The 26,808-nt window shown below is 43.2% G+C and overlaps 2 protein-coding genes across 2 annotated transcripts in view; both read right to left on the reverse strand.

Annotated features, from left to right (window-relative positions):
- Nucleotides 1-720: 720 nt before the first annotated feature.
- Nucleotides 721-4,715, reverse strand: rassf10a (Ras association domain family member 10a). Its single transcript, XM_084555774.1, has one exon. The coding sequence runs from the start codon at nt 4,325-4,327 to the stop codon at nt 2,876-2,878; it is 1,452 nt and encodes a 483-aa protein (XP_084411900.1). The 5' UTR covers nt 4,328-4,715; the 3' UTR covers nt 721-2,875.
- Nucleotides 4,716-9,030: 4,315 nt separating this feature from the next.
- The window catches only part of tead1a (TEA domain family member 1a), a 51,138-nt gene continuing 33,360 nt past the window's right edge, over nt 9,031-26,808 (reverse strand). Inside the window, exons 5-12 of the mRNA XM_084555619.1 lie at nt 26,387-26,518; nt 26,160-26,209; nt 24,074-24,135; nt 21,044-21,171; nt 18,980-19,153; nt 15,875-16,015; nt 14,988-15,140; nt 9,031-13,884 (exon numbers count right to left, since the gene is read on the reverse strand). Of these exons, the coding sequence (XP_084411745.1) occupies nt 13,771-13,884; nt 14,988-15,140; nt 15,875-16,015; nt 18,980-19,153; nt 21,044-21,171; nt 24,074-24,135; nt 26,160-26,209; nt 26,387-26,518 (954 nt within the window). The 3' untranslated portion in view covers nt 9,031-13,770. The remainder of the gene's footprint in view (nt 13,885-14,987; nt 15,141-15,874; nt 16,016-18,979; nt 19,154-21,043; nt 21,172-24,073; nt 24,136-26,159; nt 26,210-26,386; nt 26,519-26,808) is intronic.

Below are 26,808 nucleotides of genomic sequence, written 5' to 3' on the forward strand. Positions count from 1 at the left end.
GCATCAGTACTAACCACCTCGCCACTGTGCCGTGAAAGTTAATATTAGACATAATTTTCTTTCTACTAACGTGATTTAAAAAAAACAATAAAAATACTTAAAGCGCAACAAGTAAAAAAAAATAAATAATCAGCCGTATTTTCTTACAATGAAACAGGAATTAGTCTTCAACATCTCAGGCCTGGATCATTGTGTTCAGCTCTAAATAAACCTGGTTCTTCTCCAAATTCACAAGACAAAGACTCAGAGAGACATTCAGATGACCAGATACCTTGAGTCAGAAAGTCTAAAATTACATCTGAATATTGCTCCAGAGTTGTGTCCGTTTGCTCCGTTTACACCAACAGAAAAGATTTGAAATCACAGACTGATGGAAACATCTGGTTTTATATGAATCAGCTGTTTTCTCTTTTACTTCTCTTTCTGTTTTCCTGATTGATATATTTAAGGACAAAAGATATATTAACTTGTTTAGCATTTTCTTGTTTTTGCTTCTTAATTGAACATTTATTTATCATTTTAGCGTCTAAAACTAAACTTTAAAGACCAAACACTACACAGATCCTCCTGGCTAATAGCAGCTCTTCCTTTTTCCCCTTTCAGAATGATGAATACTGATTATTATTCCCTTTCACCCAGATACAGAACATTGCTGTAGACACCGTTCATTGTTAGAGGTCTAAAAATCAACAACCACTAAATGAATCCACACACACTGACTCAGATTTTAGCCGTTTATTTCAACGCTAACAGTCACGTGTGATAATAATGTGCTGACTGGCGTTACGGTGCGGCCACGGTGCAGTCGTAGCGTCTGGAGCCGTCCGTCCACGCGAAGCAGGGCCCGACGTCTGATCAGGAGACGTCATTTAAACACAGCATCATCAGTTTTCTTCTAGGTGTTACACAGTTAAGACAAACGTGTTAGGAACCAACGTCACAAACATCCTGACAGAGTACACAGTAAATGGTTGAGTCTGTAAATAACGCAGGGTTGCAGGTCTGAGCCGGAGCGGACCAACCAGGGAGGCAGAGCTAACACTGCCACTGTTTCCAGGATAAAAAGCGAGTCTCAAAATAGTTCCCTCTTCATGTCACAGCGTTCAGGGATTACTAAACGGGGCTGTGTCTCCCAGAAGCATCTTAAAATCTTACAGGTGTTTGCACTCACGGGCGGTTCAAAGGTGCACGTCTGAAAGTCTGCAAGATATAAAAAAAACTATGTGTTCCTGTGGATGTGTTTTTGGTTTCTTTACACAGCAACTAAAAATAACTGCAGGAAAAGGACTTATGGAAAACCAAAGAGGCAGAAAATGCGTTCCACAAAATATTTGCATGAATTTGTTGACATGACGTCCACTACGCTGCAGATATGTCCTGTGCAGACTCTATTACTTTCTGTTTCCTCTTCTTAAACCTTGACTTAGACACAGATCAATGTTTAACTCTGTTAAAGCTGTGAGGTCTGATTGGAAAGCAGCTAAAATTTAAGATCACATCCAGCTGCATTGTGGGAAATGCAGAATCAGAAAAACTTATCTTTTCTCTGAGCGTACTTCTAAAAGAAATCCAAATTATTTTTAATAAGAAGTGGTCCCACTTAATTTTCCTCCTGTGAACCCAACTCAAATAAATAAATCTACTTTTTTAGAGACGTTTATTTCTTTTATTTTTCTTGGCTCCTCTGGACTTGGACTAACACGCGCCGTACGTTTTTAAGCTTCGTCGGCCTTGTAATTAGAGCTGGGGTTTAAAAACAAAAATCTATTTTCCAATTCGACATCGATTTATAAAATCCGCGTGTCGATTTCTTAATTGCACGCCGTTTACTGCAGCCTCTCGTCAGAAATCTCGCGAGACCCGGCAACGAGATCAGCCCACGGGGCCTGACAGCTGACTGGATTTAAAGGAGACACATGAAAGATGAGAAACTAGAAGTGAAATCAGTTTTATTTTTAAGTAATTTAGTCTCGAAACTTCAATCAGAATTAAACCGGGACCCTGTGAATCCATGCTGGAATCAATTTATCATTCATCTGTATTGATGAATGGAGTTGAATCCCTGAATCAAACGAAACAAATGTTGGGTTTTGTGTTGTTTTAAAGGGTCGCAGGTTTTGAAATTTGGGATCCGATACCAAGAAACATCCCCTTAAATGATCTGGGACGTCAGAAACCTCAAGAAAACAGCCCAGTGTTAGCTTTGCCTCCGCTCCGTTTAAACGAACATGAGTTTTTGTGCTTCAGAGACAGACGCTACAGGACGGGACAACATCAAGTGATCTACCAGCTCTGCTCGTCCTGATTTATTTTCCCACAAACACTCAGGATATTGAAACAGCTTTATGACCTCTGTAAGTTTTTCTTTTTACTGTGTTTGACTGGAGCATGTTGTACACTGATGGAGAGCAGACGGCGTTGTGCCGAGCGTCACCTGACGTTGACCTTTAGAAGGAAACCTCTCAGACGTTCTTTTGAAACAACACTCAGCCTTTCAGTCGCTTCGTCAGACAAGCTTTCTGTAAACCTGTGATCAACACCTTAACATCGGAGGACTACAGATTGTTAGTGACTTGTTATAATACTCTTCTAGGCTAGTTCTCCTCCTAATAAGTGGTGCTTTGTTGACTTTCCTCACGGAGGTCAAAGGTCAGCTATAGAGCAGCACAGTCCTCTATCTAAGCATGCTGTCCCCTCTAGCTTATTGTGCAATGACTACTTACAGGAATTATTGCTATAGAATTACAGTGTCCATGCAGAGGTGGAATTTGGGAGGGGGAGGACGCCCCCCCTCCCGCCCCCAGGTATATTGCCAACACTGATTTCTCTGCCCCTGAGTTTGTGGCTTTCAATTTGCATAAAGGTCCAGCAGTGTCTACACCAGTGACTCGCACACAGGCGGGTTGTCAGAGTCCTGGCTGTGCATGGAGCTCAGGCCCGTGTCCGAGTCCTCGTCGTTTGTGTTACAGGCCTTGGACAGACCTCGGGCCTGCTCCACCCAGCAGCCGCCGCCGCTCTTCTCCGCGGACGCCGCCGGCTCGGCCTCGGCGCCGCCCCCACCTGCACCCACCTCTCCTTTCCCATCATCGTCTTTGTTCACTTGCTCTAGCTCCATGGTTTCTACTTTGGCCAGCAGGTCCAACAGTTCGCTCTCTTTGGTTTCCCAGAGTGCCAGACTCAGGTCCAAGTCCCCCCTGATGGCGTCCAGGTCTGTCTTCAGCCTCAGGCCGATGTACAGACTGGTGTCCAGCTGGGTTTTGATCCTCTCCTCTTCCAGCGCGACCTCGTTCTCGGACAGACTCTCGACATCTGGTTCCACAGCTGGAGCGGCAGACGCGGCGGACGCGGCGAGGCACATCTCCTCCGCCACGCTGTCTGCGTCCTGCGCCGCCTCCGTCCCTCTCTCCTCCCGCCTCCGCTTCATCCACCTCCGGTTGAGCTCCTCCTGGATCTCGCCGGTGATGCTCTCCACCAGCGCCTCCCGCTCCGTCAGCTCCTCCTGCAGCCTCACCACCTCCTCGCACCGGCGCGCGTATTCCTCGAACTGCGCAAGCGCCTCCGCCGTGCACCGCGCGTCCTGACGCTCCGCTTTGCGCTTACAGTCCGAAGGAGAATCCGACGCGTCCACCATGTATGTGTCCTGCACATAGTTCACCCCGTGTCTCTTGATGCGGTCGAAGTGCACTTTGGCCTCGTAGCGCTCGATCTCCCGGTCCAGCTCCTTGATCCTCTGGATCTGCTGCCGGATAGTGTGGTCCTGAGAAATCACCAGGTGAACCAACGTCTCCATCTTCTCCACGGAGCCCTTATCCTTAGAAACGGTCTGCTCTTTCTTTTTGTTCATTTTATCCAACTTCCTGAAAGCCTTCCTGACGATGCGCCTCTGCTTCTCCTGGGACAGGTTGGCAGCAGCGGCCGCGGCGGTCCAGCAGGTCCTGGCGGTGCCCTTGAGCAGCCCGCCCGGGCCGCCGCTCTCCCTGCTCTGGACTACCCGGGCCTCGGCGCTGCGGGGCCCGTTGTTGGGCAGCGACGCTTCGTTCTTCACCAGGACGAAGCGGACGTTCTCCTGCTCGTCTCCCCAGGCGCTCCACAGCCGGAGGATTTTGGTCTTGTTGGGCAAAATCCTCTCGAAGCCTCTCCACTTCTCCACCACGCAGTAGGACTGAGGGGAGCCGGACAGCATCGCCGCCGAGGCGCCCTGCTGCAGGTTCTGGTCCTCCAGCAGCACCTTGACCACGTCGGCGCAGGTGGTTCGCTTCGTCAGCCCGGAGACGAGCTTCTCCTCCCGGCAGACCCATACCGAGATCTTCCCTTCCTCCGGCTCCATCTCCGGATTAACTCCAAGACAGGAAAAAAAAAAAGTTGCTCAGTGAATCCTCTTTGTTTGAGGAAACTATAAATTATAAAAGTATCTTTTATAATTCTAACTCCATTTGTCAAGGAGAAATTGATGCAAAACATCCAAAAACTAAAATTCTCTGCGCTCCCGTCGCTCTTAAATACGCACGAAGACAGGACACTGAGCCTGACCTCGTTACGCTTTCAAATATCAAACTGTCCGACTTGTCTCGAGAGAAATATTACATCCACTCATGTCCCCTCAGAGGTCTGTCCGCGGGCTGCCTGCCGGGACCTCATGTCTCTCTCTCCCCGGCAGATTGATCCTCTGCTCCGGAGAGGAGAGGAGAGGAGGAGACGTGCGTCCTTGCGTCAGGACGAGCTGCACTGGTGTGTGGGACGAAACGAGAGGTAGCGCTGTAACGACTGGGACACGCCCACCACCCCCTCCCTCCCCCTTCTCTCTCTCTCTCTCTCTCTCTCTCTCTCTCTCTCTCTCTCTCTCTCTCTCTCTCTCTCTCTCTCTCTCTCTCTCTCTCTCTCGCCTCTGCTCAAGGAAATCTACACCGAGATAATGAAAGTGGCTTTTGTCAAGTGGAAGGTGGAAGGTTGATGCCTCATGCTTGACTTCATGAAAATAGAAATAATACCTTTATTTATGTGGCACCTTTTTTCTTCTAGGATGAAAACACGCAGACAAAACAGAACCGAAGACACAAAAGCGACAACAGACTACAACAAATGCCACCCGTTAAGAATAAACCACATGATAAAAGTGAGTCTTTAGAGGAGATTTAAAAATAGGTCAGTGTCTGAGGATATCAGACAGGAAGGGGCCTGAACAGCGAAGGCCCTCTGTCACCTTTAGTGATCAGTTGAGATGGTTAAATTGTTAGTAGGGCCCTGCAGGATGATCTGAGGCAGCGTTCAGACTCTTAGGAACTTCTTAAAATCAATTCTAAAACAGAGTCTCCTGTGGTCGGTGGCTGGATCTGCACCTCACTTCCTTCCATCCTTGACGCTGTGCATTGCCGGTCTAACCCTAAGCATTAAATAAATAAATAAAAAAATAAAAAACTGCATGACCTTTCCTGAGTCTGCAGAGGAGAGGAGGTATGGCCTGATTTTAGTTATCTGTCTCAGGTCTCAAGACAAGTCTGCACCACCAGAGTCAAAAATAACAACTAGGTTTCATTACTTGGAAAGGTACCCAGACTGGAGGAGAGACTGGAGTTAATGCTGCCGGTGGTTGGACAGAATTCAATTCACTTTTATTTATATAGCGTCATTAACAATACAAATTGTCTGAAGGCGATGGCGGCAGGAAAAACTCCCTTTTAACAGGAAGAAACCTTGAGTGGAACCCAGCTCATATGGAGGGACCCAGAAGGGGGGTAATTATAATAACTTTTGTTTTTTAGCTGCAGGAAATGATTGGATGTCCGGCTTTAAATTTCTGCAAGGACAAAATATTAGAAACATCATAGGTTAGGTTTTAACACAACATACAACAGGGTGTCATCTGCATAGCGGTAGAACTCGGTGTCAGGAACATCCTGAAGAGAGACGCACAGGAGGAGGAAACATCACTAAAACTTACTGAAGAGATATTCTGAAGCCTAAAAAGTCACATGACCACACTAACACCTTATTCATTTCTGCTGTTTTCACGGTTACCACGGTTTGCATGTTCTCCCTGTGTCTGCGTGGGTTCTCTCCAGGTACTCCAGCTTCCTCCCACCGTCCAAAGACATGCTGGTTAGGTTCATTGGTGATTCTAAATTGGCTGTAGGTGTGAGTGTCTCTCTGTGTTAGCCCCGAGATAGACTGGAGACCTGTCCAGGGTGTACGCCGCCTCTCGACCAATGACAGCTGAGATAGGCTGGGTTTTGGTTAGCTTCTTAAACCTGAGGCAATATGTAACTATTTTTTGTACCATAACGTATTTTCTTTTTTATATAGTTTCAGTTGTCTTGCCTCAAGTTTTGCGCCGTTGTTCCTTGCAGCTGTAACTCCCTAATTTCCCAACGGGGATAAATAAAGTCCTAGCTTATCTTATCTTATCTTGTGTAGAAAATGTAAAGGTGTAATGAACAGGAATATAAATGATCTAAAACTCCATACGACTAAATTACAAAATATTAGCTTAGCTTCGAACTTACCTCCAAAATTTCTGCAAACAAGTTGTGAAAATTTTCACCTACGAGATTGTGAACACCACAAGAGGGCGCCATTCATGTGTACTCTTCTCGTAAACACCATTTAAAAGCAGCAAATGTAATGTAATGTGTAAGTCATTGAAGGTTATTCACGGTAAAGCTTCAACGACGGCAACTGGACTTGTAGGGTTTCTTCACTGAAGGAGCTACTTGGATAAAACATCTTCAAGAAACCTGACATGTCCAGTTTCCCTTGTTTAAGCTTGTTTTTATTTTAAGAATTATTATCCTCGTTCAAGATTGAAAGACATTTTTGTATTCTTGCTGCAGCTGGTTGCTCACCATTGTGAGATCTTTGCAGGAGTTGCGCGCTTTTGCACAGTTTCGGAGTCGTGATGTTTTTAAAGTGGCTATATTTGTGAAATGAGAAGTTCTCAATAACCTTACAAACGTCTCCACAAACCAGAACTAATGAGTCCACGTCACAGGCCGAGAAGAACTCAGGCCGAGGCTAAAACACTGATGAAGCTCTTACTCAGCGGAGTTCCCACCACGGCATGCTCTGATGCACGGTTCCATCGTCATAATCTGCACACAGCTGAATGTTTCAGGGCTCAGCTGGATTGAGCATAAAGCAGAAGGAAATCCGTCTCTTATAGTGTCTGACCCCATTAATCCGCTCTGTCCACTATTTCAGGACAAAATATGGTCGACGAAACTCATAAAAGGATTTATTTTTGGTGTGTGGTGCATGTTACATTAATGGCGAGTGCTCATCCCCAGCAGGCACCATTAGTGTGTTTGTGTACTGTGACCTCTGCTCGGAGTAATGCATCAGGCCAGCTTTGTTGGTAAAATAACTGCTTAGAAAACCATCTGGGAACGTGAACACACACTTAGATGACGGGCAGAGTGTGTGTCACTCACATGCACACTCTTGGCGTGCGTTGCCAACGGTAGATTTGGATTAAGAGGATTGCCGGAGCTACGTCTGGGATGCGAGTCTTATCTTTGAACTAATTTCCCGTTAGGTCACTGTGTCTGTTTGACCTGCGGACTCATTAGTGGCCTTCAGAGATGGAAGATGGAAGATGAAATTCTTACAGGTGAGCTGAGATAATGTCCAGTTATCTATTTGGTTAAAAACAACAACACTGATTGTCATGTGTATGTGCTGCAAAAATGCAACTACCTTAATATCAAATTAATACAAACTAATGGAGCTGTTAAAGCAAATAAATGCAAGAAAATAAAGTTATATTATTTGATTTATAATGGTGGGAAAGAATGTTCTTAGTTGTGGTTGAGCTTTGGATGAAATTCTTTGAGTATGGCTCCCTCTGGTGTTTATCAGTTAAACTACAGGCATCTTCTCACACACTTGTTTGAACTAAGTGAGAGAAACGACACTGCATCCCAGCATCATCCCTACAGCACACATTCTCTGTATCATTGTTTCAATAATCTTCTCCAATGTCGCCAGATTTATTTCCATCCAGTGTTGCATTCGTTTTTCACCAAGATCTTGTATTGATGATGGGAGAGTCTGACCACTGCACAAAGCCTTCTCCAGCACATCCCAAAGATTCTCAATGGGGTTAAGGTCTGGACTCTGTGGTGGCCAATCCATGTGTGAAAATGATGTCTCATGCTCCCTGAACCACTCTTTCACAATCTGAGCCCCATGAATCCTGGCATTGTCATCTTGGAATATGATCCATTGATGGAATAACCTGGTCATTCAGTATATTCAGGTAGTCAGCTGACCTCATTCTTTGGACACATAATGTTGCTGAAACTAGACCTGAGCAACTGCAGCAACCCCAGATCATAGCACTGCCCCCACAGCCTTGTACAGTAGACACTAGGCATGATGGGTGCATCACTTCATCTGCCTCTCTTCTTACCCTGATGCCCCCATCACTCTGGAACAGGGTAAATCTGGACTCATCAGACCACATGACCTTCTTCCATTGCTCCAGAGTCCAATCTTTATGCTCCCTAACAGACTGAAGCCTTTTTTTTCCAGTTAGCCTCACTGATTAGTGGTTTTCTTAAGGCTACACAGCTGTTCAGGCCCAATCACTTGAGTTCCCTTCACATTGTACGTGTGGAAATGCTCTTACTTTCACTATTAAACATAGCCCTGAGTTCTACTGTTGTTTTCCGACCACTTCCTGGAAGACGATGGTTCTCCACCATCCTTCCAGTTTTTAATAATGCGTTGGACAGTTCTTAACCCAGTTTTAGTAGTTTCTACAATCTTCTTAGATGTTTTCTCTGCTTGATGCATGCCAATGATTTGACCCTTCTCAAACAGACAAACATCTTTCCCACGACCACAGGATGTGTCTTTAGACATGGTTGTTTAAGAAATGAGAAGCTACTCATTGCATCAGTTGGGGTTAAATAACTTGTTTCCAGCTGAAAGATAATCACCCATGCAGTAATTATCCAATAGGAGGCTCCTACCTTGACTCCAGGATGCATCACTGTGTAAGAGAGACCAACGAGTAAAGACAGAACCCAGGAGCACAGTTTAGAACTGACCATTTATTTAAACTGAATAGCATATGCGTACAAAGTCTCTACAAAGCTAGAAAATATCTAACATACTTTTAGCCATGAGGGGGGAAAGAAAAAAATAATTAAAGTTACAAAGCAAAGATCAGACCCTGTGCAGTACCAATACACACATTTACTAGCTTTCGGATTTTTTTTATTTTTTTTCCTAAATGTATTCTCTTATTCGCAAAATAGGATAAACATTAGAATATCAAAGATATACACAACATCTGTAATAAACGTTATTGTCACTTTTATACAAAGCACCTTATAAAAAAAGAACCAAAACAAAAAAAAAAAGAGACCTCGGTGAACACGTTCGTGCCGCACCGGAGCGAGAGAAAAGATTTCAAGGCCATTTTGGGTTTTGATTACAGACAGGGGGGTTTCTGTGCCACATGTGGTCCGGAATAGAAGATAAATACCCAAACGTTGCACACACACAAGACGACACTGACGAACACGGACGACGGTGATCTGAGAAAAGTCAGCCAACTCTGAAGCCAACTCCTCAGAGGCTGCTTTTTAAAAAGTTTGCTTTAAAAACAGAGAAGCTCCACAAAAGAGCTCCAGGGAATGGTTAACAGACGTTCAGGGCATTTTTAATAAGTCACAGTTTAGAGCGGCCCTCACACCAACATCATAAGAGGCGTCCATATTTGATTTATTTATTTTAATATATCTGTTACTATTCTTCCTCGAGCGTCTGTGGGTGTCGTTTTCTTATTTTTGGCAGAAGCTTGTTGTAGCTTGTGAACTCTTGCTCAGTGTTTTGTGTCACGTGATGACTGTCTTTGGTAATCAGGTGGCGGGTGATGTCCAGACAGAGGCTCTGGTGGCTGAGTTTAACGCCTGCGTGTCACACGTCGACGTCTACAAACGACAAATTACTGCCGAGCTCTGGGAAAGTCCAAAGCGGGAGACTTTTAAAGGGTTGGTTTTGGATGATTCACCAGCACGATGAAGGGATTTGCTTGGACCTGAGAAACAACAAAGGTCTTTTTTTTTTTAAAACATGAGTCAGAACAGTTTTGACTAAAAGATGATGACGTTTCTTTCTCTTTCTGGAAAAACAACCTGTGAGTCACGCTTTTCTGATCAACTTCTTTTTTTTTGTGCATGTAGTTTATTAACTTTCTGAGTTTTAAATCATTTCCAGAAATGCCTGAACAGACGCCGAGTTAGCAGCCTGTCAGCTATCCAGACGACTCAGTACAAGTTATTTCTGGGAAAAGCTCAGAGATAGATCATCTTTAGCTGCATTTTAAATCCAGTTTTTAAGGAATAATTCCACATGAGTTGTCTGTCACTAGATGAATATCGAGAGAAACTTGATACCACTCTTACGATGCGGTAAAAATGAAGCTGCTTCTCAATCAGGCACATTTCTTTTTAGAGCAATCTGCAAACAAAATGCACAAAACGGCTGTGCGTTTAGACGGCACTGATTCTGCAGCTTCCAGTCGCTCAAACACAAATCTGATATTTCTATCTGCTGCTGTCCTCGGCCTCTTTGTGAACGTCTGCGAAGAGAATCCTCCAAAAACAAAGCTAAAACAAAAGCAGCCGGACTAGTTGAGTTTCCTTGAAGACGTTTCACTGAAGTTCTAAATGTCTGGTGGTGGAGTTTGGGTTCTTATTGAGAACATCTGTGGCTGATGCCCGCCTGAAACTCACAAGACGAACTCATGTGCTCAATCTACAACTGGAGGAATTTGTTAAGACTGATTAATTAGTGGCTAATGAACCATCAATGATCAGAAACTCTAGACCGGCCCCCGGCAAAGGGTCCAGTCTGGCCCCTGGGGTGAATTTGCAAAGCGCTTAAATTACTTTAACGGCAATATTTCTAAGATCAACTGATGTTATTAATTTGTCCACATGGGGGCGGCATCGTTTTAGTAGACGCTGCAGACGTAACACGAACCGAGCAGCAGGTGGCAGCAATGAGCTGACATTGCACTTATTTTTCTAAAGAAAATTCAGCTTGTTTTGTTAAATGTAAACATTTTCATAATGTTCTTCTTTGCACTAATACTAAAAGAAAACAAGTTAAAGTTTTTATAGATTATTATGCTGTTATGTTAGTTGTCCGGACCCGTTTAGATCAAATTGGGCTGTATGTTACGAAGTGGTGTTTTCTTTTTACTTTACTTCTTTAGAACTCAAAGGAGACGGATGGCTGAAGGAGCCACTTGGACAAGCACTGAAACGTCTTTATGAAAACTCAACAAGTCCAGTCAGAAACGTAATTTTGCTGCGGTTTGTTACATGTACAAATAAAAAAAGATGAACGGAAACTGTGTGTACACTCTGTCTTCGTACAGTTTTAACAAATCATTAGCTGTAGACATTTACAGCCCTAATGCTAAGCTAAGCTAACCGGCTGCTGGCTGTAGATACGAGAGTGGTATCAATCTTCTCTTCGTCATAAACTGAATCAACGATGAGGTCGTCCTCCTTTTCTCTGTGACTTCCTTTAATGATCGGTAATGAAGTGAGTCGTTTTAAAAATCTAGAACTGATCTTCTAGGTTGGTGAAGAGTAAACGGTCGTGAACGAGGACGCTGTCTTCACGCAGACGCTGCCATTAGACACCAAGTGAACAAAACCTGACATCTTGTTAGAAATAAAATATATGTGTGTATATATATATATATAGTTCCATCTGTCCACAAATTACAAGAAGGAACAACCTTTAGGATGTGGATTCTGGACCAGGTGGCTCCGCTGGAAACCGGAGACCAACATGAAGTGGTTTGTTTTTTTGTTTATTACACACAAAGATGCCTTTTCTTTATACACACACCGACTTACAACACCAAATAATCAGGACTACTGTGAAACAGAATAGAAACGTCTACTGCTGTCTCCAGCCAAAGGCACTTCATGCTGCTGAGCATGACACAGACGAACCACCAGACGACACCTGCTACAGTTACACTCCATCCACGGTTTTTGGTTTTTGATCTCGTAAAAACGATTTTAATTCTGACGTAATGTTACATAAGCGGAAAGGAAACCAGCCTCGGGACTGATCGGAGGTGATCTTCTGTCATCTAGAGTTAAAGCGGCCCAGGCGGGCTGAGCTGTGAATGCTTCGGAGCGGCGTGACGTGGAGGCGTTCACACTGGGCCGAAAACCGGAGTGAAACCAGATCAAACTGACTGTTTTTTTCTCGTTTTTTTTTTTTTTTTTTTTTTTTTTTTTTTATTCACAGTGCTTTTAAATAGATAGAAAACAGAAAAATTATAATCCTTAGTTTTAAATTTCCTGCTGCTGTTTCAAATTAAAAGCACTGATTAAAACTCAGAGCGGCTCTTATTCTGGAAAAACTCTTTAACCTGATTGAATTCATTCTGATTAACTGTTTACATGGACGCTAAATGAAATAATCTGACAAGATATACGTGCTTACAGGGAATCTACCAGAAATAGAACAGACGAAGAAGAATTTGTCCCCAATTTTATCTCCAACACCAAATTAAGAGTAGAAGAAGACGACCAAGACGTCTCCAACGTTGCTGTCCACATTGATTCCAGCTTGGTTCATCTTTTCAAACATTGATCGCCTATTATTTTTATTCTTATTCTCACATATTTGTATTCTGATTATTATTATTAGCGTCCATGTAAACGTAGCAGCAGCTTCCAGATAAAACTAAAATCTTAAGGATTATAATTTCCCTCGTCTTCACTTATTTATTTTAAATCTAGATGAAGAGTCACCTGTTGCACGATAAAAAAAAAAAAAAAAAGGTACCTGAACTGTTAAATTTCACTTATAGTTTGTTATTAACATACTTTTTTTTTTTTTTTTTTTAGATCGTGGAATTAAAATATAGTCTATATGCTACTATCAATAAACAATTTCCCAAAGATTAGATTCTTATTATTTTAGTTTTTAATAGAGAAAACATACAAAAAGGTAAAAATTTGATTTCTTTTCTTTGGGACAAACCTCTTGTTTTGTGCAAGACACAGTTTTTCGCAGCGTCTCTTCTGTACACATCCACCTCGTATATTCTGCTCTATGATAATGCAGCGGTGTTATTTCTCGGGTTATTGATGAAACACAGGGTCTGACCTTTGGTGTCTGTCAGCATCTTGGCAGGTAACGCTCACTTTAGTCACTTCTTTAGAGGGGAAGGGGAAATCTTTTTCTGCCCGTGTTGACTTTTAGCAAAAAGCTCACGGACAGAAAACACTTTCCGTAATCAGAACAGCAAAGGGAAAAAAAAATATATAAATAAAAAAATACAAATTTGAGTTGGGAGAGAAACCAATTAGCAAGGAGGCATGAAATCTCCTGGTGATATCGGAGTCGAGATGTTCTTGGGAAAACCACCCAGGTGGATTCTGGTGTGTTTCTATGGCTGCACTGCCACTGAGCTTTTTACACAGCTAACGAGCTCTAGTCCGTCACGTTATTTTTTGTGTGTTGAAAACGCCCCCGTTGAGGAGGACTCGTACTGTGCCATATCTGGTGTTAATTAAAAAAATCCCCCCATAATAATAATAATAATAATTATTATTATTATTTGTCTTCTATGAGTAGCAGTGAAAATGCAGCCACCTTCTGTCTTCACTAACTGCTTCTTTTTTTGTTTTTACCTCCAGCGTCGCCATTAATCACCAAGCGAAGGCCATATACGTGTTGTTGTTGTTGTTGTTGTTGTTGTTGTTGGACTAAATAAGTGTGTTTGTGTTATTCCTTGATGAGGCGGTAGATGTGGTGCTGCGCTCCGTGCTCGTTGTTGGAAACCTCGAACACGCACGCCATGCACAGCAACGTCTCCTGAGTGTCTCTCTTGCTCACCACCTGGACAAGACGGAGACAAGACGGAGACAAGCGGGTCAAAATTAAACACTCTTCAATAAAACGATTCCTGAACTGAGATTTATACTGTATACTATCCAAAAGCATGAAGTGCTGATAGCTTATGGCTGCAGGAAAGGGAAGATCAATCTAGAAAAAAAAGCCTTTCAAACTTTTACCTTATCATCCTATTCAACACAAAAGTTCTGTTTTACTCAATTGTAAACCTAATTAGCACAAGTGTTGCATGCATAGTGTTGCATTTAGACTGTATAAAAAGTGGAAGCCACGACAGCCCCTTTAAAAAGTGAAGCCAAAGCAAGTGGAGCTCCCCCTGGTGGTTGGCTGCAGTATAGGTCATATAAGCCCCACCTCCTCCATGTTAGTGGATGGGCCAAAGTAAAACACTAAAAGTACATATGTCAAATATATTTTTTTTCAAGGACTGTTTCTGTCATTTTACGTGGCTAATACGTTCCTTTAATTAGAATGAACAGTCTTCATTTAACTTCAATAATAGTGTAAAATAGAGCTCTATTGTTGATCTGCTAAAGGTTGCTTCCACCCATTTAGAGCGCAACGTTAACGGTAGAGCTACCTGGTTTAGTTTTATAGGTCTATATGCTAGCCATTAGCATCTGCTCCAGGTTCTTTGTTGGAGACACAGGAACGACGACTCCCAAACTCTGAACACCAACCAACGATCAGACAAATCTCAGAAATAAAAATGGTCAAAAAGTCCAAATACTGACTCTGCTGTCTCGTTGTTTTGATGCCAGAGAGCGTGCATATCTTCGCTGTTGAGATGTTGTTTGAAAAGAAATCCCACGTTTGGATTTGAACGAAACTGTTGTGATGCATCAGCTTAGACCAGGTAAATTATTGATGTTGCAGGTTTTAGTCAGCTATTCAAAAATACGCACTACACTGCAGCTTGTGATGCCTTTTACTACACTACAAAGGCCCATGTCCATTCTCTGATGAGTCACCACAAGGGAGACCTACACAATATTAGAAAGGTGGTCATAATGATATGCCTGATTGGTGTGTAATTAAATAGCCATACACTGAACTAGACTGTGTACAGAAGCGAGCGACGTCCTCACCAGCAGAATAGTGAAGTTCTCCAGCACACTGTTCATCATGTATTTCTCAGGCAGGTGTTTGAGTTTGTGGATGAAGTTGATCATGTATTCACACATCGGAGAGCGACTGATTCTGTAGACGAAGCGCCCATTCTCGAACCTCGCGTACTCCGTCTGCAGGAGAGAGAAAGGAGACGATGTTAACATCCTGCTGCCTCGGTCGGTCCATGTCGTCACCTCAGACGTCCCGTCTCTTTCCTGTCCTGCAGTGGTTTAGTTTATTAGCTCCTGCATCCTGTTACATACTTGCGTGACCTGCTGTGTGAAGTGAACCCTTAATACTGACCTTAAATCATTTATGTTATATTCAACATCAATAATTTAATTTAATATCTAGTTAAATATGAGATAAATATCATGCCGGGAATCAACACCGTGAAGACTGGTATGAAAGTTGAAATCTGTGTGTTCAGAGCTTGAAATATTATAAAAAAAAAATTAAAAAAAAAAAAATTTCCAAGACTTAAAATAAGCTCTGAAGGTTTTGTATAATGGTTTTATATTTTGAGTCTCTACGAGTGATCTGAAAACTGAAGACTGTAGCCTCAGTTCATGATGCGCCCACTCAACCAACGGAGCGATACAGGAGTCCCACTATTTCCTGAAGTCTTATCCAGTCACATGTTGTATTCAGACGGTTTTTGGATCACTCAAATGTAAAATAATATTTGAAGATTTATTTTCAGCCTGTGAAAAAATAAACATTATGCAAATCTGTAGACTTTTATCTTGTAGTTACAAATTATTGCATGAATTTATTCCCACAGCTAAAGCTCTGAATGACGCCAGCAAACTGTAAAAACTTCCTTCCTCTGCTTTGCTTTAGTCACTCGTGCATCCGTGCTCACCTCCACCTTCTCGACCACCTGCTTGCCGAAGGAGCAGACCTTGGTGGAGCAGGTGATGGTCATGTTCTCCGAGCTCTCGTACTGGCTGCTGACGCCGTAGAAGGCCGCCGGGTCGTCCTGCACGTTGTAATTCAGGTCCGCCTGGAGAAGGAGCAAAAGCAAACGGAGTCAATGAGGACGTGAGGAGGAGGCTGAGGTTGACCAACAGTGCCCTCTGCTGGTCACTCAGTCACTGCACCACAGGGGGCTCCGACTGCCTGAATGCATCCTCATTATTACACTAAAAGCAACACGTCAGGAGCTTCTAAAGATTCAGACGAGGGAAGAAAGCAGGAATGTTTGCTCATTTTAAATCAAATAAAGCAACGAAATAATCTAAAATAGTTGCAGGTCTGTCAGGCTGCACTGTTTAGACTGAAGGTGTGCAGATTTTAATCTAATTTTTTTCAAATATTTTGTTGTGAGATTTGTGTTTCCAACCCAAAGCGATATGCAAACTGTCTGTTTTTAGTTATTTCTAATAAGATGCATATAATATCTGATGTATATGATTCTGGAAACACTCTAGTTTTTATTTTCCGTCCAGGTTTCCTACATGTTTCCTCCCAACTATTATATATCTGTACATATGTGGCGTCTCCTGACAATTTAAAACCAACTGCACAGCTGGTACGTCACAGCTGGAGTTTGTAATGAGCAGCAGGTACTGTAGACCGGCTGGCAGCTGCTTGTTAAAAAAAAAACTAAATAAAAGTAATTTTTCATTCAGCCTCCTAAATGCAGAAGTCTCCAGACAGAAAGGTACGTCTCTAAAGCTGCACAAATAAATAAATCGTAATATTTGCATGTCCATATCTACTGTACACTAGGTACACCTTTAAAATGTCTGTTTTATTTAAGCCAAATGTTCTTAAAAATAAATTCTTTGTGTGACTTTGTGTCATCAAAGTTGAGATCTTTAATCAGAGCCGTGAGAACACGCTGCACCTGGATTACAGGCCAGGACAAAGGAGGAAGGGTTTGTACTATTTGTAATGAGTTCTCTAAGGAGCACTGACACACAAACAACACATGCTAAATCACACACACACACACACACACACACACACACATCAAACCGTGCAGCAGATTATCAGAAACATGCTCCGCTGTGGTGCATCTGAGAGCTTTGTAATTAAATTCAGAGGGGAGGCTCTGTGCACGGCTCTGTTTGTTTTCATGCAGCGGTCCAACCTCGTCCCTTCTTCTGCGTTTACCGTACGCTGAGCCCTCTTCAGCCGCCCGCAGGCTTCTGGCCTCTCCTGCATCATTTCTGCTGTCGGGCCCCGACATCGCCGCCAGCACATCAGGCCGTTTGTTTTTTGATAAACCCCGCCCACGAGGAGGGAACCAATCACAGCATAGCAACGGTAACTAGGCACAGCGAATGGATTTGTCCATGTTAAAGCAAGAGGGCTGCTGTTAATTATTATTTATTTTGATTAACTGATTCATCTGTGAATGAAGAAGCTTTTACCCAGTGATGCACGGAAGTTCGGATTTATTATTTAGGAAAAATTCTCTGTCACATCAATAATGTTGGTTATGATTTCACTGTAACGGTAAAAAAAAAAAATGATCTGCTAACATAAATAGTTTTTTTAAGGCACTGCATTTAGTCTGTATAAAAAGTGGACGCCATGACATCTCATGACAAGTGAAGCCAAAGCAAGTAGAGCTCCCCCTGGTGGCTGGCTAAGTATAGGTCATAAGCTCCACCCCCTCCATGTTAGTGGGTGGGACTTGGGCCAAACTAAAACACTAAAATACACATTAAATAAATAGTTTTTCAAGGATGGTTTCTGTCATTTCAGGTAGTTAATATATGCCATTAATTAGCATGCATGGTGTTGATTTAACTTCATTTATAATGTGAGATTTATCTGCATGATTCATCTGTTAAAGGTTGCTTAGAGCATAACATTAATGGTAAATCTACCTGGTTTAGTTTTATATGTCCATATGTTCAGAAACAAACTGCGTACAACTTGTAAATGCACTGACAAGCTGCGCTCCCATGCTAGCCGTTAGCATCTGCTCTAGATTCTTAGTTACGGACAGGATGACGACAACTCCCAAACTCTGACCACAAACCACAAACATATATAATACTAACGCTGCTGTCTCGTTGGTTTGAAATCAGATCCCGTTAATGAACTATCCTTTTACAAAACATTTTAGGAACAACCTGAAATTTAAAAAAAATATGTGCAACTTTCAGTACATTAGTTACTTTCGCAACTCTCACTAAAACAGTGCGACAAACCAGGAATAGCAGCTACTTTTATTAACAGATCTGTCTTCTGATGTATTTTTGCACTTGGCAAATTTCTCCCAGGGGCCAGATTGGACCTTCTGGAGGGCCTGTTTTGGCCCACGGACCATATGTTTTCCACCCCTGACTTACAGTACGAAATCAGTCCTGTTAGTAAGGAAAGAGGAGCAGCTCCCATCTCTCTGCTCAATTCATAAGACTTACTGAGGTGTTTAAATAACCAACAGCTGTTCTCAGCTTCCATTTATTTCATCAGTTTGCTTTTGCAGAAGTGACAAAACGTTAAAATGAGAATTCTCCTTCTGTTTACTTCAGACATCAGTCGCTTAAAAAAGTTAATGCAAATTTCAAATGGTAAATCTGCCATCATTAATGTAACGTATGATTTATGTGGCTCCTTTAATTAGGGAGGCGAGGCTTCAAAAATGAAACTAGAGACTTTAACATCCGTCGTAAATAAGTTAATCATTAAATCATTAGTGAGATTTTTTTTTTTTTCCTGTGGTATCGAGCGATTCCGTGGAGGACCAGTATATTGAGACAAACAGGTGGAAACAGAGCAACCTGTGAGTCAGGAGGTGAGCAGGTGTTCAAACAAAGCAACGGTGCTTTCATCAGCCCACCACCCTCCACGTCCCAGGTGGAAAGACACAACACACACACTCACCTGTAGGTGTGGACAAAGACAGCGCGCGTGGAAAAATACAACATAACCGAGCTCACGGATGACCAGGAAACAAAAAGACAGAAAAAAAAACAACCAACGGGGTGCTGGTGGTGTGTTTACTGACCCAGAACTTGATCAGGTAGAAAGCGTTTTGGGGGCCCATGCCGAACAGCTCCTTCAGGCCGCCCTTCTTCTCTGGGAATTTGTCGTAGATTTGCCGGATGTCCACGCACTCCAGCATCGGGTCGCTGTAGCTCGGGTTGCTCTGGCTGATGTGCACAAACAGGTGCTTGTTGTACTGAGAGGAGAGAAGAAGTGGAATCAGATCTGACTGATGGAAAAACAGCAGATTTAACTTCAGGGAGAAAAAAAAAATGATGAAATGATTTGGATTAGAGTTGAAACGTGGATCTTATGTGAGAGAACATATTAAAAGAAGCAATGTGCATGAAAAAGGAGTTAATCATGCAAAAACTAAAATAGGGGAGGCACAGTGGGTTCTCTCCAGGTACTCCAGCTTCCTCCCACCGTCCAAAGACATGCTGGTTAGGTTCACTGGTGATTCTAAATTGGCCGTAGGTGTGAGTGTCTCTCTGTGTTAGCCCTGTGGTAGACTGGAGACCTGTCCAGGGTGGACCCCACCCAGTGACAGCTGGGATAGGCTCCAGCCCGCCCGCAACCCTCCAGAGGACAAGCAGTTACAGAAGATGAATGAATGAATGAGAAAACTAAAACATGGGTAAAGAAAGAAGCAAAGGTCCTGCTGGAAAAGAGTTGAACCGAGGTTACGTGCAGTATGAACTCTAACCACTCAGTTAGGACATAAAATATGTTCTGAGCAATTTACGTGGACACTAGTATTCCAGTATTAATCAGAACAGATGTAGATGTGGTGGTGTTAACCTTTATCAACCATGTAAACTCTTGATGCTGCTGGTTTCGATTTTTCTGTATGTTGTGAACGTATTGAAAAATTGACAATAAAGAAATCTTGAATCTTGAATCTTGTTTCTCTCTCTTTATTGGAATAAATCCATTTTCTCTCAGCATGTCTGCTCCACGTGGGGTAAACATCAGGTGAGGAGTTTCCAGGAGGGACAGAAACTACCTCCATGTAGAAAAAAATACATGACAAACTGATCCTCAAGACCAGTGATGTTGTTGCAGGGGTGAAGCTGAACTGACAGCACCACAGAAGAAGAACAGAAGAACTCCACAGGCGCTCGTTCCTGCCTGTGGTTATCAGACTTTATAACTCCTCCCACTGAGCGTTGGCCACTATTAACACTTCAGACTCTTTTCTAACTTATTTGTTAACCATTTTACCTCCGTCAAATGGTGAATACTTATATTTGTATTTGACTCTGACACCTTGCAACAGCAACAAAACAACTTCCTTGAAGGATTAATAAAGGATTCTGATTCTGAATCCATGTGGACAGCAACATTGGAGACGTCTTGGTTCATCTTCTTCTACTACTATCTGATCCAAAAATGATTTCTCTTCTTCTCTGTTTTACGCCAAATCTCGGATGAGAATCAGGCTGAAGAACGTCGTCCATGGAAACAGAGACTGTGAGAGTGAATCAGACTCAGGTTTGATTTGAATGATTCATCGTGAAAGTGGAATTTTGTTTGTAGCTTAAGATTTATTTAATGTGACTCTAAAATCAGTGTCCTTATCTATAACCAGGAAGTTTTTCTCATTTGGTGAAAGTTTAATCTCCAGCTGATTATTCAAAAAAAATGGTGTAAATGCAATAACTAAAATTTATGGAAAATAACTGTAATATTCTCCTTTTTCCATTTTCTTTATACGCCAGTTAATCCAAACGTCAATTGCATTGGAATATTTCTACCTTTAAGGATTTCTTTATTTACAGTAATGTTAATTCTGCAGGAAACGTCATTTCATAGTCAGTTTTTTTTTTACTGTCCAAGCAGAAAGACGAATGCCAGCTGCCTGCGAGCCCAAGGTAGAAAAACGACAATGAGTCTGCGGCGTGTCAGGATGACGGATGGGCACGGCGCTCAGAGAGATAGAGCTTTACAAAGGTTATTCATACTCGGAGACACACAAAGAGGCGGCGGCGGCGGCGCTGTTCTCTGCTGTGAGGTTATCTGTCATCTCTGTTTATGGGACAATGGGGAGCGCTTATTGTCGACTCGAGTCGGCGTGTATACTCACTGCCTCCTGGTCCCTCTGCGTCTCCAGGAAGGAGGAGAACTCCACCAGTCGTAGTTTGGTGGTGCCGATGGAGCGGCCGTGCCACGCCGGCTCTCTGTGCGTCTGGGCTGCAGCGGGAGGCTCGTAGGCTGCAAGACGACACACACACACACACAAACACACACAACTCCTGTTTAACCTCCCGTCACCGCTGACACCGTGCACAAACATTTCTGTGAAGCACTGAAAGGCAGTTAACACGAGTAGATGTGACAATGATGCGGGGGAAATCCCACGGGTGCTGACTCCAAACTCGTGCACGCTCCATTTACAAAAGCCTCTCAGCTCTGTGGCAATTTAGCTACCTGCTATTGTAACTAGAGGCTGTCATCATCCACTTTGAGTGAAATGTGCAAAACCTGCAGGGACCTCGGCGGGGTTGTTAAAAATGAATCGAGGAACGGCGCGGGGTCGGGTCGAGCGACAACTTGAGTTCTTAAATTCCTGGAGAGCAGCTTTTGTTGACTCATATTACGGTTAATGACACGGGGAGGTTGACCTGACCATGAGCCGCGAGGGTAAAATGTTCTACTCCTCCCAACACTTGACTTCTGACTTTATTTAGCAGAATAGCTCGATTTAGATCAGGGGTGTCGAACTCATTTCAGTTCAGGGGCCACACACAGACCCAGTTTGATCTGAAAGGGGGGGTTTCTCTTTGTTTTATTGCAAAAAAGAAGAAGTGCATTATCAAGACGTTTATATTTAATGAGCTATCCTTTTTACAAAACATTTTATGCACAAACTGAAATTTAGAATTTAAAAAATAAGCGTAATTTTAGCTCATTGCTGCCATCTGCTGTTTAGTGCTGGTTCTGCAACTCTTACTAAAACATTGCAACCCCTAGTGGACAAATTAGGAACAGCAGCTACTTTGCAAATTCGTCCCACGGGCCCAGATTGGTCCCTCTCGCCACTAGCAGGGGTGTCAAACATACGGCCAGAGGATCTAATCCGGCCCGCGGCGTGAATTCGCAAACCGCAAAATGCGGAAATTACACAGAAGATTACTGTAATTTGGGACGGTGCATTAAGTATATGGAATGTCCTATGTGCACCATTTTCTTAATGGTATGGACAGGTGTCAATCTGTTTGATTAGCAAATTAGTGGTGTTCAGGTTAACCTATCAGGTAACCAGATGGGTGGGACCGAGAGGAAAGAGACGGAGCGCTAAACCTTAGTTAAATGAGCTATATTTATTTAAGCTAGCGTGATTTAGTAACGTGCTCGCCTTCGCCACTTAGTGTATTTGTTTGCTGGAGAGACTGGACGCTCAACTGGAGCCTTTTCCGTTGGTAGTTTTACTTAATTGATGCTAAACCGTGACCACACTGCGGACTGTTGCTAGTTAGCTCCTCGTGCTAGCAGTATGAGAGACTTGTTCTTGTGAAACACTCAATTGAGCTGTATGTGGCCCCTCAGCTAAAATGAGTTTGACACCCCTGCTCTAGCGGATGTTTTTTGGCCCACGGGCCGTATGTTTGACGCCCACGATTTAGTGGAAGTATGAACACACTGCATATTTGTTTTCAGTGGTCGTTTGAGTTAGCCATTAACGTCGTGGTGTGTTTCCAATCAGAGACTAATGCACAGAGTAACAAAGGACGTCCCTCTATCACCATTTATCGGCGGGACTGCAAGAGCTGAAGATGAATTCATGATTGAGGTATTAATGCTTTGGGAAAATGATGGCTGGCAAACTCCAGAGACAAATATTTAGGATCATCAAGAAAAAAAACTATTATCACAATATGGATGAAGACAGAGGAAGCTAATTCGGGTGACGTTATAGTACATATATATATATATGGAGAAGACGACTTTCTCACTGGAATCGGAAGCATATTCAAGAGGTTCTGGAAAATATGTCTATACACTCCCTGGCCGGTTCATTAGGTACATTAGTGAACAGCCCTGCACTAAATCTAAATCTATCTAAATAAAGGTTCAGCATTGGTTTAAAATAACTGAGAGAGCTGATGATGCAACTGTGGTTTTAAATTTTTGGAGGCTGTGATTTGTGGAGTTGTTGAATTTATAAACTAGCCGGCCAGTTCATTAGGTACACAAGTGAAAACGAAAGCATTCTAATAAAGGAGCCCTGCTCTGAATCCTCCTTTATGTGTCAGATAGGTGGAAATTCAACTGGATGATCATTTTGGAGGATGGAGTTTCTGTTAACATGTCAAAATAATAAGAACAGTTCTACAAATCCACACTGAAAGCACAGTTGAACCAACAGCTTTAAACAAATGCTGAATACCAGAACCTTCACGAAGCTATGATTTAGTGCAGGACTGTTAAATTAGAATGCATTTGTTTTCACTAGTGTACCTAATGAAGTGGCAAATGAGTGTATAAAGCAAATCAGATTAGAATGAATGAGACCGAGCGGGCAGCAGCACTGGTTTGGTGCCAGAATTCAAAAGGTTCAGGTTGGATTTTGCTCCTGAGATGTTTTCTTGAGATGTGGTGCAGGACTTTAGATGAAACTGACAGCGCTGCACGTACGAGTCGCTGTTTGAATTCGTATTGTTTTGGTTGTGTTTGCATAAATAGAACAAATTGGCCAAAGAGAAGAAGCTTCAGTCTCAGCGCTGACTCTGATCTGTGCATGTTAAAAAAAAAGAGGACGACTCTGGAGGTTTCCTGCACCAACCAACAAGTAATTCTGAACTTCTGCACATTCATATATTAGTCTCTGACTGGAAACGTATGAATATTCAGCATTTCTATTCTTCACCTTAATAGATTTCACACTATTTAACGCTGCAGCCGTTACAGGCTTTCCAGCACAAAACGTAAAAAGTAATCCGAGCCACACAACAGAGGAAAAGTCAGGTTGACACCGACTCCTTCTCTGTGACCTCTTCACGAGACAAAAGGAGACCGGGGCGCCCAGACAGAGTCAAAAACCACCCCGTGGAGAGGTAGGACCACCGGGCCCGCGCTGCAGAAAGGAGATAATTGAACCGTGGTCCCTTCTCACCTGAGATCGTGGTCGTCCCCGCTGTCTGCACGGAGTAGGCTTGCTGCGAGAACGGCTTGATGCTGAGAGAAACAGAGACACAGACAGACAGGAGAGCATTCAGAGGCTGAGAGACAAGGAGGCACGGCGGGGCCGGCGTCATTGTGCCTGCATTAGACAGAAAGGAATCCTGCTCGGTGTCTTGTGCGAACAGCGGCGGCGGAGCGCGGAGGTCAAGAGCGGCTCTGAGTTCAGTAAAAAGCTGCGCCGGCCCCATTTACTGCCATTATCAGCGCGTAACAGCAGCCGGCGGCGAAGCGAAGAGGCTGACAGATATCCAGACATCTATCCTGTTCTTCACGTTAATGGTCTCTGAGTTATGAACTGAGCTGATCAGAAACGTGCAGATCCAGCCTGACGGGACACGTTGACGTTCAATGGATGAGTTACTGACGGTTTCTTTCATGCATTCATATATTTAAGTGAATTTAAGCAAACCTGCAACCTTTAACTGACCCTCTGTGCTCTATTTCTATTGATTGGGGATTTTACGTAGACAGTAATGAATCAGTAGTTTGAAAAGATTATCAGGAGATTAATCAATAATGTTGGCTGCAGTCTAGGTCTCCCTCTCATCAGAGAATGGACATGGGCCTTCTGAGGGTGTCCTGTGGTAGCCTGGCTCCGCCTGCCTACGTACCTCCGCTCATTTGCATTCCCTACAGCACTCCGTCTGGAATAGCTTGATCCGCTAACGTTTACTCCGGCCAACTGGTTGGCGAACCAATCAGCGAACAGAGGGCGGGTCTGAGAGCGATTACGTTTCAGTTGCGCGCCGAGTTTGAAATGTTTACACGAACGGAGACGGATATACTCGAAGCCATTCGCTCCGTTGTGGATATGCTTCCTGGCATTACAGCACTTTTATTCCAATTTCGCGTCCTTAATTGCAATGGGGGATGGTAGAGTAGCGATTTGTTTACTTGTTGCATTCTTGAAAGCGGAAGTACGAGGCAGCAGAGCCTGAAGGCTCCGGCGCATAACATACGTCATTACCAAACGTTAGTGATTGGTTAAAGGAACTCCGATGATTTTAAACCTCAAACTGTGCCCTCCCACCAGGAAATAAACGTTTGCCAATGGAGCTAGGCCAGACTCTCTGCGAAGTCAGAGAGTCTGGTATCCAGGCTAGTCCTGTGGTGTCTGGTAACACAATGTTGTTAGTGGGGGGGCCTTTGAGGGGAGGGGCCTCTGTGGATCATCCCACAGATACTTGATCAGTTTGGGATCTAGTGAATTTGGAGGCCAGGTCAACACCTTGTGCTGTTTTTCATGTTTTTTTTTTTAGTTGTTCCTAAAGTGTTTTTGTGTGTGTGTCTGTGTCAGGCTGCATCCTGCTGGGGATGGCTGCTGCCATCAAGGAGTGTCATTGCTATGGGGTGGGGGTGCCTGGTCTGGTCTAGGTGGGTGCTACATGTCTAAGTAACATCCACACCAATGAATGCCAGGTCCAGAAGTTTCCCAGCAGAACACTGAACTGTCACAAGATTCTCAATGTTGTTTATTTCTCCTGAAGAATTCCAGGTTGTTCTATTCTATGTTGTATGGATAAACCCTTCATAGCAACCTGTCACTCAAAGCGGCCACGCCTTTAATTATCTTTAAGCCTTTAAATAATTGAAACAGGTGAGTTAAATAAAAATTCTCCCCGTACAACTGTTTTTCTACCACTTTATTTCTGCCGTATAGTTGTACATTTTAACCTAGAGGTCTAAGGACTGACTCACTTCTGAAGCCAGCATCTAGTGGACATTAGTGGAACTGCAGTTTTTGGTATTAATGTATACTTCTTAAAGCGGAACTGTCCTTTAACTGGACGTCCTTTTAGCTCATGGTCATGCGAGCTGTCTGCTGAATCGTTTGCAGTTCAGAATAAGATTGCAAAAGAGCAGAGGAGTTAAATCCTTCCTCTACAGAAGTCCATAAAGCAACTGGTAACTAACAGACTGATGCAAACTACACTATCGACCGCGCATTAACCGTTAAAGGCCGCCGTCAGAGCAGTGACATGTCGAAGTGAAAGGTAAGAAGGAAGGAGGGGACTCACTCTTCTGTGGTGGAGCTGGACTGTCCTCCAGGAATCATCCCCTGCCACAACTGGAAGTAAACACACGAGTTAATACGCTGAAGCTGCCGAGCATGAATGCAGCATGTGTGTGTTCTTTTGTGCAGCAGCACTTCAAACTGTGCACATGCAAAAAAAATACAAAATACAAATTGCTTTATTATTATTCATGCCCTGCTTTCCCGTGTTTATTTGAATAAATGTGATACCTGTGCGTTGCCGGGGAAGCTGGCGCGTACTATTCCAGGCAGTAGTTTGCTGTGTATGGCCGTGGCCGAGACGATCTGAGCCGAGGACATGGAGGAGATGCTCTGCAGAGCTTTGTCCTTGGCATTCTGGTCCTGCACGTCAACACACACATTAACGCCGTCATTAATAAGAAGTTAAAAAAACAAGAATCAGCGATGGAATCTGAAATCCTACTGAAATTAAAGCCTGAGAGGGAGAAACTCAAACTGTCATCATCTAACATAGCCCTGTGGAAAGAAAGCATGTTTTAGCTCTAAAAGTCCATCTACACCAGCTGATAATTCATCCAATCCAATTTATTTTATTTATAAAGTACTTTAAAAAGAAGCAAAGTGCTGTACAGAAGAAATAAAAAGACATGTATTTAAAAAAAAATCATAAA

The sequence above is a fragment of the Chelon labrosus genome (genome assembly GCF_963514085.1).
Source record: "Chelon labrosus genome assembly, chromosome: 11".
Taxonomy (NCBI): domain Eukaryota; kingdom Metazoa; phylum Chordata; class Actinopteri; order Mugiliformes; family Mugilidae; genus Chelon; species Chelon labrosus.

Bases quoted from the DNA above. Each gene is read 5' to 3' on its own strand.
- rassf10a (XM_084555774.1), bottom strand. From the start codon at position 4,327: ATGGAGCCGGAGGAAGGGAAGATCTCGGTATGGGTCTGCCGGGAGGAG.